Source organism: Xiphophorus maculatus, chromosome 17 (genome assembly GCF_002775205.1).
Source record: "Xiphophorus maculatus strain JP 163 A chromosome 17, X_maculatus-5.0-male, whole genome shotgun sequence".
NCBI lineage: Eukaryota > Metazoa > Chordata > Actinopteri > Cyprinodontiformes > Poeciliidae > Xiphophorus > Xiphophorus maculatus.
Genome location: NC_036459.1, coordinates 5,566,585 through 5,584,907, shown reverse-complemented (window position 1 = coordinate 5,584,907; position 18,323 = coordinate 5,566,585). Strand labels below are relative to the sequence as shown.

Sequence of the window (18,323 nt, the reverse complement as noted above, 5' to 3'; positions counted from 1 at the left end):
TTATAGAGATGCATCAATCTGGCTTTTACCAGCCAATACCAATTTCTGGTAAAAAAAAAAAAAAAAAGAAAATCTACAAATTCCAATGTTTTTCCAACCTATTATTTTATTTGGCTTATGAAAACAACTGTATTGGATATTTCTGGTTGTGAAAAACTCTGATGGTGTGAAAACTGTAATAGAACCTCTCATGAAAATGACTCATTTCAGCAGACATCTCCTCCAAAGGTGCAGCAATTAGGCCTTAACTGGCCGACCCCAATTTCTCTTTTGTGGCCTGACCTGCCGATTCTGATGTTTTCACATAAAACAGCAAAAAATATAGTGCAGCTTCTGATTATTGAGCATAGTCGAGTCCAGCAAAAACGGAAAAAAACTACAGGATGACCAGATTATCTTTATGTATGCATCAAGCACATATCTCTAATTTGAATGCAAGTTTTGTTAAATTAAAAAGTGCATCAAAGTACCTACTGTTTCGCTGATACATTTACAGACCAAAAAGTATATTCTATATTTGACCCACGGATCAAGATGCATCTCTATTTTTGCTTTTTCTATGTATCAAAACCAGTCACTGTTAATTATTTTGCAGCAATAAGAATATTTGTTGCTTTACTTTTTTGAATGAAAGCAGTGTTTACATATCAGTTTAAAATGTTTTCCTTATAAGATAAGTAAAAATGCAAAGTGCTACCGACCCAAGGCTAGTCATAGCAAAACAATTACAGGTATTTTTGCCAGGGGGCATGCTCTGAATCCTGCCAAAAAATAACATTAAAGTTGGACTTTATCCTTTTAAAGAATGAAGCAAACACACGAGAAACCTGTTTTGATGTTTGATTTGGATTTTTCTTTTGTGAACTGATGTGGGCTTCTAATCGGACTAAACTCCACAGAAAGTGGTGCTGTTTATAGGGTTAAATTAACAAAGGTAGTCAGATTATGTACTGGTCTCCTTTCTCTTTCTTGGCTCTGCTCATGAAAGAAGGGAGAGAGGACAGGAGGGATGGGGGAGGGGGCAGACAGTCCCTTTAGGCACATTTTCTACCAGTCTCATTTCTCAGCTTTCCTTCTTTTTGAACTGTATACGTCCCTTAAACAACCACATACGAGGTAGCCAAACATTTACTAGGCGTGATGGCTGTAGCGGCGATTAGTCGTCAAATCTGAACTCGTAGTAAAAATAAATCTCATTCATAAGTTTCAACAACCTGTCTTTGCTTTGAATATAAAAGAAAGGATTTTGGATGGATGCAAGTGTCAAGAATCAAAGTTTTTTGTAAGAAGGAAATTATAAGTTGTTTGAAAAACAAGCTAAGTTACTGCAGTTTGGGTCAGATATTTCTTGAGATATTAAAACTCGGATTTGTTAGAGGGTTTCCAGGAAGTCTTGTATTTAAGATATGAGTCTAGATGCTGCGGGGCCAACAGAATGAAAAGTTAAACAGCTGAAAAGAAGAGGCAGGTCAAATGGAAGAGGCTCACCTTACACCTCCGGTGTAAGGTGAGGATGCAGGGAGGGTTTTCTTTTTAAATAAAAGAAAGCCAGCTGAGCTTTTCACCCTGACTCCTCCTGCTCCTTGTGACCCCTTCCCATCCAAAAAAGAAACACACACACACACACCAAAACACTCCCAATCACCTCACTTTCTCACTCTCCGTCATCTGCCAGAGTCCCAGGTTCAACACTTTAAGGCAGGGGAGCTGCGTGATTCGCTCCAGTCCCCTCTTGGTGATCTTGGTACATCCATACAGGTCGATGCCCACCAGCTGGGTCAGGTGGTCGGCTATGAGCTCCAGCCCTTTGTCTGTGATGCGCACGCACTGTCCAATGTTCAGGGTCCTCAGCTCGTGCATCTGCCTCACCATCCGGTTTATCCCGTCATCTGAGATGTGGCAGGAGCACAGGGACAAGGACTTGAGCTGGTACAGTCCCTGAGCAATGTACGCCAGGGTCTGGTCCCCAATCTTGTCGCAGAAGGAGACGTCCAGCCCGGAGAGCCGAAGGGTGCCCATCGCAAGGTGCATAGTTCCCGTGTCACTGATGTTGTCACAGGAGCGCAGGTTGAGGCTCCACAGGGAGGTCATGTGAGACAGGTGGATCATCCCCGCGTCCGAGATTCCCCCACAGAAGCTTAGATTCAAAACCCGCAGCTTGGTAAGCCCCTTGGAGATATGCTTTAGTGACAGGTCTGTCAGCTTCTGACAGTCTTGGAGGGTCAGGTACTCCAGGTTCAAGCAGCCCTCCGCCGCACTCCGGGTCATGCCTGCCAAATGTCCAATCCCTACATCTGAGACATGCCTGCAGGACCTCAGATTGAGGCTCTTAAGTCTGTGGAGCCCCCAGGCTATCAACAGGAGCCCGGTGTTTGTGATGTTGCTGCAGCCACCGAGCTCCAGCACCTCCAGGTTCTTCAGGTACTGGGCGATCCTACCTAGACTGGAGTCTGTGATCTGCTTGCAGAGACTTAGGTTCAGAACCCTTAGAGAGGGGATCTCCTGCACAAACGCGTGGCCCAGTCCGTTATCTGTTAGGTTGTAGCAGCCAGACAGGTTGAGGGACTCTATGTTCGGCATCCCCTGGATGACATAGCTCAGGCTGCGGCGCAGGGACAAGATCTGGACTCTCCGGATCCCCCTGGCCTGTAGGCTGGGGAATAAGGAAGGATTTGCCCGCCGGAGGTGAAGCTTGGCTTCCACCCCCCTCCACACCGACTTGTGGTAGGATGCATCCCTCCAAGCGATGCACACTTGGGCCACCCTGCCTTTGTCCCTCACATCCAGGTAGCTGAAAATCATGGCCAAAATTTCTGGGAAGAGGCACGAAATGTGCGTCTCCATTGTTTTTCAAAACCCAGACATATAAGAATCAATACTCCACACCTCCAAGGCTGAAAAAAAGAACCCCCTTCTGCACTTGAAATTATGCAAAAGTAACAACAGTCCCTGTTGTTGTTGTTTTTTTTTTAAAAAAAGAAGAAGTAGAAAGCAGGAGTTGTGTGCTGCTCGTTTATTTTACTCCTACTCTCACTCTGAACTGTGCAAGATCGATCCAACTCTCTCTGGAGCCACGTGATCCGGTCTGGTTGCGCAGCAGGATTCAAATGAATATTGTTAAAAGTAAAAAAAGCAAAGAAAAGCGTTCATTCCTGCTTGAACCCCGCTATCCGCCAAAAAGGAGCAGGAAGAAGGGGCAGAAGGAGGAGGAGAGGAGGAAAAAGCGTCAATCCTTCCCCCCTCTCCCTCTTCTCTCAGACGACGCTTCCTCGTATTATACCCACAAAAAGCCTTCCTCCGGCGGCCGAGCGGGGATCCAGACGGTCGTACATTTCAGAAGGAGGAAGTAAGCGCCGAAGCGGCAGGTTTAGCGCTGCTGGTTACGGGGCAGCTCCATGACAGAGTGGGGGGGGGGGAAGCGGAAAAGACGGGAGTTTAGGTTGGCTTTGTGAGTGAGAGGCAGAGAGGGGCGTCCTGAGCTCAAAGCCTTTGTCTGCTCTTTTCAAACCGACTTGGCAGGAAACCCGGCACTCTGGTAACACCGGAGGGGTCGACGCCACAAATGATGCTCACAGTAACTCCTCTTAACTGCTTCACGTCTCTAATAACTCTTACAGTTGCTCTATGAATACTTTTATCAGCGTAAAAATTAGATTTCAGGTGATTATTACGCGCCAGAGTGTGAGTTTATTCCGTATTTGAGTCTGAGCACCCCTACTCTCTGTGTGTGACGCAGTTGGTTTGTCCCGCCTCAGCTGGAACGGTGCGAACAGTTTCCCTTGGAAACCAACTTCTTACAATTCAGTTCACTTTGGGTTTTAACCCTTTAAACGGACCACACAGGAAACATTGACAAGCCAACAGGACAGTCGGCTTCTACTCTGTGAATGTGTCGTTGGAAGGTTGTTTTTTCCCTCCATGTTACCGATTTGAATCGTTGTTTTGAGGAATTCCCCCCAAACGGCCCAGAAACAGACACCGGTGTTCTTTGTTTCAGTCCCAGGCTGAGAGCTCCACTTTCCTCCATTTCCCTTTTCTTGAAATGGAAAGTAATACCAAAAGTAATAGTCTATTGAATTTTTGTCTTTTTCAAGCCTGGATAAGTAGGCTAAGGGGGAAAAAGAATAGAGTATGGAAATTATTTTTATTTTTCTGAGTTCCCCTTCTGTATTCATTTATCGTCCATTATCTATTTCTCCATAAAAAAAACATCCTGCATAAAATCTAACCATTTCATTGATTATTTCTGAGATACCGGCAGACGCCACAGAGAAATACTCACTCACTCATAATTCAGAGAGTGATATTTCATTGCTGTGGTCCTGACACTGACACTGCTGGTTCAACAATTTCACAAATAATATAGAATCAAAATAACCTTTATTGTCCCAAAGAGGGGAAATTCACGTGTACCAACCGCAAGTCAAAGCTTGCAGATTCACATAAAGTTGAGAAAAAAATAAAAGTAAGAATAACACGCTGTAGTTATGGTAAATTTAACAAGAAAGTACAGTATATATGTTTAATCATTTAAATTGTATTATGGGGAACAAAAACCTCACTTTTTTACTTTAATATTCAATTAGCTTGTGTTTTAAAAACAAGTTAATGTTATCATATTATTAAATAGGGCGCTGGCTGCCTATCTCTAAAACATTACAGCGACAATAAAAGTCTGAAAAAGAAAGTAATGTGGTGCTAGAGTAAATTAACTTGAAAAGAAAAAATATATATTAATTCGAATATTTTAAAAACATGCTAATAAAAATCTAATTAATTTACTCAAAGTATTAGAGAATTGCATTTAAAATGAGTACAGGAATATCACAGTATTTGGTCAGGGCTCATTTTGTATAAATTACTGCATGCAGGTTATCCACCTGTGGCTCAGCTGAAATGTTAAAGAAGCTCATGTTGATTGTCTGCATGATTAGTTATGGTGTCTTTCATTTTCCTCTTGACAATCGTGAGCTTTAGTTTCAACCAGTTGCTGTCTTTTTTCTGACCCAAAGGGAATGATTTTGCCTTTGGGCTTTTTCCTTGTAACTCTCCTATGGATATAATGTCTGCCCGTCTTTATTATTGAATCATAAACAACCTCAGCTGAGGTATATTTGTAGTTTCTTAGAGCTTCATTGTTTGTTTTGAGTTTTATGGAAACTCTACAAGAAATAAAACCCAAGTTAACAAGAAGTTATGTAACAGTAATGATGTTGATTTTCAGGTAGTCTGAGAAATTTTGACTAGATTGATAACTCTAGGTTGGTTGGGAGTTAATCATGAAAGTTGGTATGGAAAATAATTGGTAAAAGTAATTGGTTTCAGATTGAAATTAGTGCACTTTTGTAGTCATATCGACCACTCAGTGCTTTTGCACTAGGACCACCTAATTGCTCAAGTTGTGTTAGACATGCAGCAGTGCCTATAGTTAGTCTGTGAACACAGAGGAAGCACAAGGGAAGTTTTAGCAGGCAAATTACCATTCCACTGTTGACAGTCTGTCGAAGGAGGACCATATGGCAGCTCAACGCATCCAGCAGGCTTGATGAGCGACGTGCGTATCTGCAGCCAGCAGGGCAGTGCCCTCTTATAGTCGACCAGCTGAAACAGCAGGGAAAAGGTAAATAAAACACCACAACCACCCTGAATGATGACAGATAACATGGCTATTAAAGCGGATATTGGTGTTTTAGGCGGTGGGTAGGTGACAAGTCCTGCTGGAAAATGAAATCAACATCTTCATCAAGCTCATCAGCTGAGAGAAGCATGAAGTGTTATACAAATGTGCTGCTGGATGACTCCCTAAATAAATCATCACTGATTGTTGAAGCTTCACTGGACCTCAAACAAGTTGGATTTTGTTTCTTTTCCACTCTTCCTCCAGATTGCAGGACGTGAATTTCTAACTTGCATCAAAAAAGAGGACAATTAGTAACAATCCAATCATTTTCTCCTCAGTCCAGGTAAGATGCTCCTGTTGTTATCATGGGTTGAGGAGTGGCTTAACTCAAGGATTTGAGCTGTTGCAGTCCTAGATGTGGACATATACTGTGATTCTTGGAAGCTGCTTTGAGAAACTGACCAGGCTGCTGTTATCCCTGTTGCTTATGCACCTTTTCTTTTTATTTCAGATTTTCCTTCCACTAAACCTTCTATTATTTTGTATGGATTAATCACATTTATGCATTAAAAGTAAAAAGCATATGCTATATTCTAAGTTCATTAAAATAAGCACATTAAATATATTTCCCTGTAAACCACAAATCTATAAATGAGTTTTACATTTTGAATTGAAACACTAAATTAGATAAACTGCGTAAGAAACACCTCTGGATCAAAAGTGTGCGATTTCTGTTTCTCATTGTAACGTTGATGAAAACGCCACCATATTTTACTTCTAGTGTCAGTAACATTTTCATATTCCTTTATGCAGAATATAATCCAGGCAAACTAAAATGTGCTAATTTTGAAAATGATTTGCTGCAGATTTTCTTTATATATATATCTATGTCTATAAAAATGAAACCTGTTATTCCATGTATTCATTTAATTGCTGCATACAAATACAAGTGAATTAAATTCCTTTTTGTGGCCTCACCTCATAACTAAAAACTAATTCTGATTGTTCTGATTTTTCGTCACTTCATGCTGTCTATTTTTAATCCCTTTATGCTATTTATGCTTAAATTGACCTATTAATAGCCTGCTGATGTTGCATAATAGATCCGTTTAGTAGATATCTGGAACAGATTTTCACTTGGAATGTGATAAAAACATTCAGGATCCATCCCTCTTCTCTTAACTCATGTTCTGTACTTTCATCAAGGGTAAAAACAAAGCAGCTAACTGCATTGTCCCTTGTGGCTGCCAACACCTACGTCCTTGGTATTCAGGGGCAGAGTGCGTCATGCATTTTCAAAATAGCAGTCCTGACATGAATACCAAGCTTAATAATGACAGAGCAAACACCTGGGGGGGAAAGTCACAGCATCTCCCAGCAGAACATGGCCCAATGGTAGCGGGTTCTGGTCTGTTTGATGAATCTTCCTGGACTTAGAAGTGTGAAGTGTTTTGTCTGATATGAACAGCCAGTCAAAAGCCACTTTACGGTTTAAACAGCATCCTCCATACATTTGTTTGGCTTATTAAAACCAGAAATTAACAATTTTTTGCACAACTCTAGCTTTCGATCCATCATGCAGATTCTAGAAAAGTTATCAACCAAAAAGCATCTGATTTCTATAACTGGTTAAATCAAAAGGAATGAATCATCCAAAATAGCTTTTACATTGCTTTGCAAAACGATAGATATCTTCTGAACTTCTCCTCATTTTGTCACATCACAACCACTAATTTTAATGTATTTTAATGCAGTTCTGTAGTCAGGAACAAAGTAGTGAATAATTGTGTGGTGGAACACAGATGATACAAAATTTAAATACATTTCCTGTCCCTGCTTAGTCTGCTGCCACCGCCCAGTTTCACCATGGAGATTTTGCATTAATGGTTATATGTAGTCCAAATTGTTTGCCACATTCGGTGCTGGGAAGATGTATTTGTACATTTTTAGATCGCTCCTCATTATTGAATCATGTGAGGTCTGCAGTGATTTGCTGTTCATCATTGTTTTATGAGCTCATGAATTAGTAGTTTGTGCGTTCTTGGAGTAATTTCATAGGCTGATAATTTTTAGGAAGATTAACTTCCTAGAAATTTCTCCAAAGTTTTTCTTTATCATTGTGCATGATGGTTTCTTTGTGGATCAATGAAGTCCTTAAGGTTCCATGTAAAGGATTTCTTCATGCTACAAGTTGGGCAGTAATCATGAAAGGTGCATTGGTTTTCAGTCAGGTTATCTTCAGCTTATCAATTAAGAAAAATAAAACTATACTGAAACATTTAACTGTGTTAAAAACTGAATAATTGTAGGAGGAAAATACTTTCTCACAGTACTGCTTCACAATTATGAACTACTTCTTGTTTATCCGACAATTGAAATCCCCATATAATATATTAAAGCTTATAGTTATGATGTGACAAAATATGAAAAGGTTGAAGTGGTTCAAATGTATGCCTAGCATCAGTAGCTATACATCCCTTCCCCACATCCAGCCTCTGTATATGTGTGGTGTTTGTGTGGCTGCACAGCATGCTTTTTTTTTTCTGTCTGCCTCACATTCCAACTGCGTGTGTGTGTGTGTGTGTGTGCGCGGGGGTGTGTGTGTGTGTGTCATAGCCCTCTTAGAAAACCCACTGGGCCCCCGCTTAGCACTCACACTGAGTGAGAAGGAGGGGATGGAGAGGTATGGAGGGATTTGGCGAGGGAGAGAAGGGGTCAGAGGAAGAGGAGGGAAAAGAGGAAGGCATCGGTGTGTTAAATGGAGGTTTCAAAATTGAGCTCGAAGGGTGAAAAGAAGGTGAGGGATGTTAAACCGAGGTGAGAGCATGATCCCCCCAGATTTAGCAGGTGTGTGTTTTTTTTTATTTTTTATTGCTGTATCATCTCTAAAGTTTCTGCCCATAATCCTGCGGTGCGTTTCTTCCAGTGTTTCAGCCTCTTGTCTGCTCATATATTCGGGGCTTGTGTAACTTTGTGTCTGTGTTTGATAATTCAGGGGAGGGCTCTAACAGGATAATTGCTCGCGTCGACAACACGCTTCATCTGTGTCCGCAGCAATCGCCGGTTGCCAAGGTTACGTGGCCATGTGTCAACACGTTCCCCCTCGAAGGTCGACACCTTCCTGAATGGATATTACCGTGACTCTGTAGATTCTCTTCCTTCTCCATGACAAACAGAGTAACAGAACTGCACGCTGCTGCAGCAAAGAGAGAAAGCAGGCGGATACAATGACCTGGGTGGCCTCCTCGCTGTACTCGCTGAATCTTTAATGTTCCCTCCGGTGTTTCCTCACTCCACCAGGGCTACACCTGTATCGCAGTGAAACCTGGTCTTCGTGTGTGTGTGTGTGTGTGTGTGTGTGTGTGTGTGTGTTTGTGTTGATTTGCCCTGAAAGGTTCTCAGCTGTTCTCATTTACTCTCTACCAGTACAACATTTTACATAATCCTGCCCTGCTGCTCAGTACTGAAGAGGTCCTCTGGCTGTCTTAAATGTTCTCTATAGAGTCACTGCAGAGTCACCTCAAAAAAGTCAGTAATTCAGTTCCTTGTAAAGGTGTTCATACTTGTTTATCTTTTAAAATAATAAAATTTTATGTGGCAGAGTTTCACAAGAAAAAAAAATGAACGTGTGGTTTTGACAGGCAGTGCATGGAAAGGACTTTGGAGGAGTTACAGAGATCCGTGACTCAGGTGGGAGAATCTGTTGGCTGGGCTTTTTGTAATACAGTCCATAAATCTAGTCTGTATGGAAGCATTACAACAAAAGCCATCAGGTATAAAATGAGTTATAAGCCGTGTGGAAGACAGTAGTGATGTGGACGAAGGTGCATTCAGGAAGGCGCTGTTGATAAACTAATTGTAGAGAACTTTCATCAAAAATTTCATCCCTTTTTACTCTGCATAAGCTTTATTTTGAGTATTTGAGGATAGAGTTTTCATTTACAAGTAAGTCTTAAAGCTACAATACGCAACTTTTATTTTAAAAAAGTGTTTTAAATAGTTAAAATTGTTACTATGTCATGGCAGCATACTTGGAGACGGAAAAACTGAAAAAATAAAAGTTACATACTCCAGATTTAGTTGGAACTGCATAGAAAATGTTTTGTATAAGTTACAGATATTTATAGTTACATTTATCAAACTGAAACAAAATTTTAAACATATTTTATGAGCATAATTTAAGAAACATACCCGAATCTCACAGTAAATCAATAAAGCTTTGATTTGTTTTGGAGAAACTTTTTTTTTTCTTTTAAGATTTTGGAAATTTTCTTATGGCTGCGTTTTTAAAGAAACCTTTGAGACTTATGAAAAACTGCAGTGGCCAGTGTTTGCGTCACATCCCCAGCTCCAAACAACTCCTCATGCATATTTACAAGAGGCTTCTGACTTTGAGAGAATGGCATCATCGCAGTTTTTTTATTTATTTATTTTTTTTAAAGACATCCCAGTTGATTAAATGTTATTGGGCAAAAATAGCTGGTGCAGCAGCTCTTCAGGCACCTAAAAGTAGTTGTTAGACAGACCACATACAGTTATTGGTACATTTATAATTTGAGAGAAAATCCCTAGAGATAGATTTTAGATCATAGAAATGCAGGAAAGGTTGGAATCGCGAGAGATGCAGTTATTGAACTAGATATTTCTTCTCCATCCTTTTCCAGTCCGTCTCTTTCTCTTCATACCTTGTGTCCACGTTTCCTTCCTCTCTCTGATCCAACAGCTTGCCTGTGCATCCGACTCGCTACAGTAGGCTCATGTTGTTGTGTTACACAATGCAGCCATCCTTCTGTTTTTGCACCACACTTTCTGCCTAGGTGTGTGTGTGTGTCGGCGTGTTTGTGTGTGTGTGAGAGTCCTCAGCGAAGCTCGCCGTTTCTGCCAGCTCTGCAGTCTGACATAGGAGATTTTTCAGGCGTGCACACTCTCTCCCACAATACTCAGCATTTTGGCGTTTTCTCAATGCACTCTGTCATCTGCTGGCATGAAAAGGCTGCATATTGTTCTGTGTGTATGTGGTGTGTATTTGCGAGCCCGTCTACATAGTTTCCGTCTGTCTGAAGGTGGAAAACAATGAATTTTTGCCTTAGATGAATAAAAAGTTGCTTACTTCTGCAAACCACTGTCCCTGCTACATGTAGTTTCTAATTGTGAAGTGAGAGAAAGTTGATGCAATGTTGTGAAGAGGTGTTTTGCTTCGGAGAAATTTGTTGGTTTTGCTTTCTTGTCGGCGAAAAAATCAGTTTAAAATGAAAACGTAAATAATGTCAGGTTAAAATAACTTCAGTACGTGATTATTTTGAAAATATTTGAAAGATTTCTAAAGAACAAAAAGTAACTTAAAAGAATTAGATGTAAAATAAAATTATATGTATATAAGAAAGTATAACATAAGTGAAAAACTAAAACCAAAGGATTAAAATGTCAGTTATTAGATAATCTTTTCAGTTGTAAGGTTACTGTCAATCAAATAGTGATTAGAGCCAGGGTCCAGCAACAGGAAATAAAAGTACTTTATTGTCTTTAGATGTGTCTTTCCTGCTGCAGCACAAATGACAACGTTCTTAGGTAATGTGAATAAAATCAGAGAAGAGATGCAAATTAGATCACTAGCCAAGATTCGTCCTCCTTATTCCCTCATTTCATATTCCCAAACTGTAGATTTTAAACTTGAATCTACTCTCCTAAAGTGATTCAAAATGTGTCAGTAGTTTAGGTGAAAAAATCTGTTTTTTGGGTTTTTTGATAGGTACTTGGGGAAAGCATGAGTGAAGCACAGAGTTGCATGTGTCTGTTTAGACTTGTCAAAGTGTTTGTTAATTTCTCCCGGGAAGGGATCAGGGGGCTGGTGCTGCTCAGGACTGCAGAGCACGGGGAAATCAGGGGACATGACCCAGCTGCGCGCGTCTCTCCCTGGGCGCAACGATCAGGGACGCGGCCTCAATCGCAGGATTCTACTCCAGTGCAAAACAAGGCCAAGTGGATTTTCTCTGAAATATTCTACTTTTCTCAGCCTGGATTAATTGTATAGGTATTTGATTAAAGAACATCAAAATCTGCAGCAGAATTGCCTTCTTTTTGTTTTATTCGTTAGCTGCATCTGTCTGCCTTTGGGCCAAAGAAAAATGCCAAATTCTTGACTAAAAAAAAATTGTCTGGCTCTTCAGACTTGCTTGCAGCACTTGGAAAACCTTTATATCCGACTGAAAGGAGTGATGAAGTTACTGAGCTCTTAGTACTTGCGGATTAGGCTCGTTCCCTGCTGATTTTCCTCATTTTGTTATCACAATGGCTCCATTATGGGTATCAAACTTCCCTATACATACGATAGGTTTCTGTGCCTCCACCATCAGTTGGATTCTCACAGACACTGTCATCAGTTTTCTCAGTTTACCAGTAGAGAATCTGAACCTGAAGTCTTTTTTATTATGAGTTGCACTGCAACATTTCTCAGCCTGGATTGTTAAATTCTAAAATACACCCTTTGAGTATTTCTTCTTCTGATAATCCTCCCCCATCATTACCTACAATGCAGTTGGGGGCCGTATTTCACAGGTAGTGCAGCACATACCGATCTCCTGTACGTGTGCAGCCAGTCTGATCATGGTGCTGTGTGTGTTGGTGAGCTATCAGGCTCCACGCAGCACCCAGATATGCTGCCACCAGGATAATGAGCCAACACTATCTCATCCCAAAGGGTTTGTGGGAGGCTCAAAACAGTCGGGAAACTCCCACATGTCATCACACATTAAGTGGAGCTTACTTTGTTCTGAAAGACCTTGCAGAGACGTTCTGATGGATTGTTAATGTAGTAGTGGGAATCTTAGTATGCTGTGAAATGGGCCTAAGCTCCAAATAAGGTGACGCTGTTATTTTTATTGACTGAAAATTCAAATGTTTGAGTGGAGACTTGATTTTGTTTGACTTTGTGGCCAACATAGATGGACCTATAGCAGCTAATTTTTGCTGATGTGTTTTTAAAGATTTGCGACAGTCTGACATAAACTCAAAAAAACCTGCTTCACTTTGCACATAAACAAATAAAACCTAAACAAATATTGGAACAAGCGACGTTAACTTGTCAGAGATACACAGACGTGTGAGGAAAAAAAGCAAGAAAGAGCTCAGAAGTAAAGCGGTAGAACAAAACAGAGTGCTGCAGAGAAACAGATGGCGAGACAAAGCAGAGAGAAGTGTGAGAACAAGTGAAAAAGAGACATAGAAGTACAGAAGGGATATATTTAGAGGGAAAGACAGAGAGAGATTTAGCCTCCCAGCTAGAGGCATGACTCATCTTCTGCCAGCTGACATAAGGATGGATGGAGACAAGGAGGAGGGAGATGGACAGACAGAGTCTGGGAGAGGGAGAAGAAGGAGATGAGAGGGGATGGCAGACGCAACGGAGATGGGAGAGAGAAATGGAGGAATGGGGATGCAGAAGCAAGGTGGAAAGGAGTGATGGAGGGAGAATAAAGCAAGATGGGTTTCCATGTATGGTTGTGTTTGTAGCCGGAGAGAAAAACAAAGAGGCAGATTTAAAGCCTAAAGCTTCTTCAAAGCTACTTCCAACCCTCTCTGCATGTCCCTCTGGGGGCGTGTGTGTGTGAGAGAGAGAGGACAATTTCAGCTGTAAATTCCCCTGCAGGCGGCTGCATTTGGCAGATTGCTGCAGAACACGTGTTCATGATTAATAGAAATGCATTGAAAAGGGTGACACCGAGGAAAAAGAGCTTTAATGTGAGAGAATCAATCAATCAAATTTTATTTGTATAGCACATTTCAGCAGCAAGGCATTTCAAAGTGCTTTACATCATATCAAACACAGAAACACAATGCAACATAGAATCAACAGTCAAAACACGACATTAAGTCAAGTTCCATCAATAAATGTGTAATTGATTAAGTTTCGAATACAATCCCAAACAGGTGGGTTTTTAGTGGAGTTTGCAACATACAAGGTTTACCTGTTACACTCCTACTGTGTTATATGGAACAAAATACCTATTACTATTTTTATTCCCCCTCACGCTCACAATCACACAGTTTAAAACGATGTAGACAGGATTTTAATGGGCTTCTGGCACAAGGCTCCGAGTAAAGGAGTTTAAAATGTTTTAAAGTCTGACATTAATTCTGGCTTTCAGGCCTTTGGTTGCTACAGAGCCTTGTATCATCTCTGTCCCAGAGGAAGCTTTGACGTCTTTGCATCCAGTCGTCCTAACACAAAGTGGAGAGTCACTGGTCTTCCACCCACGCATTTTATTTAAGTGGTGATCAAGGGAAATGATTTTACTAGTGGTTTATGAGTGTATGTTTTTATTGAGTCTTGATTTTCTTAAAGTGTTCAAGAAGAACCGGCAGGAGTTTACAGAAGCAAGGGAGACTCATGGATATTAAAATAGACTGCATCTGTCTAATAGCAGAAGTAAATGAAAAACCAAAAACCTGTGATCTTCTCTAATGAATCATCAAGCCACCAATAGTTTGAGTCAATAGTTTGCTGCAAAAAACAGCTGCTGTCACTGAAGGGGTGATGGTGTGGAGGAGTTAAATGTAAAAGAGGCAAAGGTGGAGGAAAAATTAATAATATGAACAAAATAGGCGCCATGTGGCTCAGTGGTGGAGCAGGTGGACTGTAGGCAGAGGTTACAGTCCTCAACGCAGATGCTCATGGTTTGATTTCTGGCTGCTGCATGTCTTTTACTCTCCACCCTTCTTCCTGTTCAGCTACTAATGAATAAAGGCCACCGGTGACATGTAACAGAGTGGAGGCGGCTGAGAGTGCAGTTAGACACCGGGCAATTTAAAAAGTATGACTAGCAGAACAGGAACTGAACACCAGCCAGAAACTAAAAAGCAACTCCGAAGAGGTTTTGTTTTAGTTCAACCCTGCATCCATTTCCCAATAAACTCTAACCATCTTTTTTTCTGTTCCTGCTGTTTGAATCCAAATTCTCGTTGTTTTTGTGAACATAACGTGGGGTCAGAACGCAGGTCAATCAGGAGCTTTCTAAAAGCAGCACTGATGAAAACACAGACGGAAAGTAAAAATGCTTTAAAGGAAGCAAAATTTAGAATTATTCTGTTTGCACTTTGCTGCTGGAGACTGAGTAATGGAGTCTCAACATTGACTGAGACTCAATGCTGAGACTCAGTCAGTGCTGGGCCAAAGCTCTAAACCTGCCCAGAGAAACATTTTATTTGTATTTTGTTTCACTCACAGAAATGTATTAGTTTTTGTTTGTATTTTTAAAACGGCATTTTCACTTTCACAACTTTTACTTTTACAAAAGAGCTGCATTATTAATATTAATATTATCAGACTGGCACCGTTTCAGTAATGTTTCCCGGTGCTTTACATCTTTAGGAGATGTAAAGCTGGTAAATTTATCTTACACTGTTCATATTATTGAATTTTTTTTTTTTTTTACATTTGCCATTAAAAAAATAACCTGTCTAGACGTCTCAGCGGAGATGAAGGTGCTCAAAAACCCGAAGTTCCCTCTGTGCATCCTCAGCTTTCTCCTCTGCCTGAACTCTCTCCCTTTAACTAATGAGCAATCAATTTAAAAGTGACATTCATTTCCCAGAATTAATACTTTGCTTTCTGGCACCAGCGGCTTCCTCAGGGCACCAGCTCAGCCTCCATCAGCCGACTGCAGCTGCTTTCCCTGCAGGAGGGGAGCTGGCTGCTGCTGCTGCTGCTGCTGCTCCAGTCTGGCACTGGAGGCAATAAAAAGTGAGGCTGGTGTTAATCCAGAGAGGAGTTGCCGACTTTCTCAGGCATTGCTCCCTGTTGCACGCCTATTGCTCATATCCTCCAGGGATGTGCCGCCCTCCCTGCGCCTTCCACCCCTTTCTGCCGCTCTGGATCCTTTGCATGGACACTCCCTCCCTCTTTCACCTTCTGCTCTCTCCCCTCCCATTTCTTTCTTCCTCTTACTTTGTCCAAGTTGTGCCTTTGTGCCCTCACCCCTCCCTCCCTGTCTTTACTCCCATTTTTTTCTTTTGCTGAAGGGATATCTGCGGCCCAACTGCTCCTCCTAGTGTCGTAATAGAAACATTGCATGTAGGAGTCGAGTTATATTCATTATTGTTGGTCCTTTATTCTTATATTTCCAAAGATTTGAATTTTTCTGCAGATCCAAATTGAGACTAGGATCAAGTTCACTTTGTAGTGTCTCAAAAGCTGATATGAATTGTAAGCATAATGGAGATGAACATGAACACAACTGAATATAGGCCCTTCTATTTTTATTAAAGTAAATTTTATACATCTGGATAGCAGTAGATGGCGCTGTAATATTAGTCTATCTAAACCAATGACTGCTACTGAATGATTTGTTATATAATTCCTGTGTCCCTCTCTACTGATACAGTTTTTTGTTTTCCTGTTATAATACAGGACTGGCCATTGACGTATATTAAATTTAGAAAATATTAAAAGACAACATTTTACAACCACTTGTAATTCTTTGCATTTTCCTTCCAAGCAGACAAACTTTCTTGTAATTTTTAAATTGTCTTGGTCAGTATGTCAGGCTTTTTATTTGTCTGTCTTTTTAAACTTTGAAGGGAAACTATTAAAAGAGCCAATCATTGTATATAGCAGTCGTACACTTTAAATATTTACCATTGTCGTCATGTTACAATCAAAAACGTGAATATATTTTACTGGGACACTTTTAATGGACTTTTTATGCAACTTTGCATTAAAAGTGTTATTTACCAAATGATACATTCTGACAGCAATCACAAAGATTCAAGAAGACTCCTTCATTTTCATAACATGTTATGCCAGACTTATGCACAATCTTTCAAATAAAGTGTTACCGTACTTTATTAGGCCATCAGAGTAAAGGAGATTAAAACCAAAGGCACATTTTTAATTATTAGTGAAATGTATAAAAAAATAATTTATCTGGTGGGTAACAAGGTGCTGTGGTGTTAGCTGTATGATTTTCCTTCCACTTCAATATAGTTCATGTCTCTGTGTTTGTATATGTGCAGTAAAATACATTGCAGTTTGAAGCTATGTGACAAAATACTTTAAACCTGTAAGAACAGCAGTTTTGTGTCGGATATTGAATCATTGTGTCTGTTTTTAAAATGTAAAAAAAAACTGTAAATAGCACTAGAATATGTCAGGGCAACTTGGAGTACAATTGAGTAAAAACCAAAACCAAGCAGCAGATCAAACATCTGGATAATAATTGTAAAATAAAAATCAGTCAAAATGAAAAAGACTGCATGGAAATAGGAAAAAAAATATGTATAAAGGTTTATTTATCTGTGTAGTTCACATCTCTAATGCATTTTTCTGAGTCATTACTGAATGTTTGGTGATAACTAAAAGTTTATATTTATCTTTTCCCAGATGGGGGCGCTGTCATCATATTAGTCGTCTCATTTGCTTCCCACATTTGAGAGGAGAAAACTACAACAAGAAAATAATTTCTTAATCTCATATCATGCATTACTGTGGATGTATTTACTCTGAAACAGGTTTAAACACTCAAAGAGGAGTGACACCTTTTTACCTTCTGTACCGTTGTCTCAGCGTAGCACACACACCGATACTGTGACGTTTCTCACCGAGTTTTGCTAGATCATTGAGAGTAAACGAGTTGAAAAGCAAACGTGTATGGCAAATTATTTCTGAAGTATGAAACTGCTAAATAAACAAGGACCTAACTTGTTAATCTGAGTATTTGTAAAGTTGTTCTTTTCTTACTTTTTGAACAAAACAGCCGAGAGGAGCTCATTACCAACAGCGCTTTATGGATGTTTTGATCGGTTTCTCTAGACTTCAGGGGCCTCCCATTCAAGTCCTTTGGCCGAGTGGATGCAGCCTTTATAGAGAGGCACTGAGTCGGATCAAAGAGCTGCTCTGCAGGTTCACCACCCACCGACCCGCCTGCAGTTTGTCTTATAGACCCGGTTATGAATTGAGGAGAGCTCGCTTCAACACGCCTTTTCTTTTTCTCCTGACCGTCTGTCTGTGAATGTGTAGGGTAACATGTGTGTGTTCCTGTGTGTGTGTGTGTGTCTTTTTTTTATTTTTAAACTCCAAAGAGGGGGGAGGATTAGGAGATTTTGAGGCACTCACCTTTTACTCAAACAAATCATTCACTTCAGCTAATAAAAGGAATCTGACCCACATGAACTTTTAGAAAAGACTGGTTGGAGTTCAGCAAAAAAAAAAGTTCAGCCCCCATTCACATGTATGTATGGATGGATGGGTGGATGGAGAGAAGGAATCAACAACTGGATTGTCACACTTCAATCACCTGAGGCCACAATCTGTTGTCTACAGGACCAGTAAAGTATTCACACCTCCCATTTTGTGATGTTACAGCCATAAACCAGAATACTTTATCTTGATTTTACCCAAGAAAACAATGCAGGCGTTGCAAGAAAGTGAGAGGAAAATAATACATCCTTAGCATGATACTGCCACTGCCGTGTTGCCAAGGGGGCATCAGATTAAAGCATCTAGTCTTAAAGTGCCTCTGTTCTGCAGCTTTTAGATCAATCTCTGCAATCTCTACACATCTGAATCAAGGGAATGGTTAATTACGAGGCCTTCACAAAGGAAGTAATTCAACCTTTTGATTCAGGTGTGTTCAAACAGGTATACATCCAAAAGTTGCAGTACAGAATTGCTGGAGTTGCTGACTAAATATACCACTCTTTTCTTCTT

The 18,323-nt window shown here is 40.4% G+C and overlaps 2 protein-coding genes across 2 annotated transcripts in view; one reads left to right on the top strand and one right to left on the bottom strand.

Annotated features, from left to right (window-relative positions):
* Positions 1 to 18,323, top strand: part of LOC102238407 (protein Wnt-5b) — a 75,175-nt gene that overhangs the window by 44,953 nt on the left and 11,899 nt on the right. The gene's annotated exons all lie outside the window — the stretch shown is intronic.
* LOC102216598 (F-box/LRR-repeat protein 14) lies at positions 49 to 3,537 on the bottom strand. The gene has a single exon (XM_005807420.2). The coding sequence runs from the start codon at positions 2,842 to 2,844 to the stop codon at positions 1,642 to 1,644; it is 1,203 nt and encodes a 400-aa protein (XP_005807477.1). The 5' UTR covers positions 2,845 to 3,537; the 3' UTR covers positions 49 to 1,641.

Excerpts from the sequence above, each read along its gene's own strand:
- LOC102216598 (XM_005807420.2), bottom strand. The coding sequence starts at position 2,844 with ATGGAGACGCACATTTCGTGCCTCTTCCCAGAAATTTTGGCCATGATT.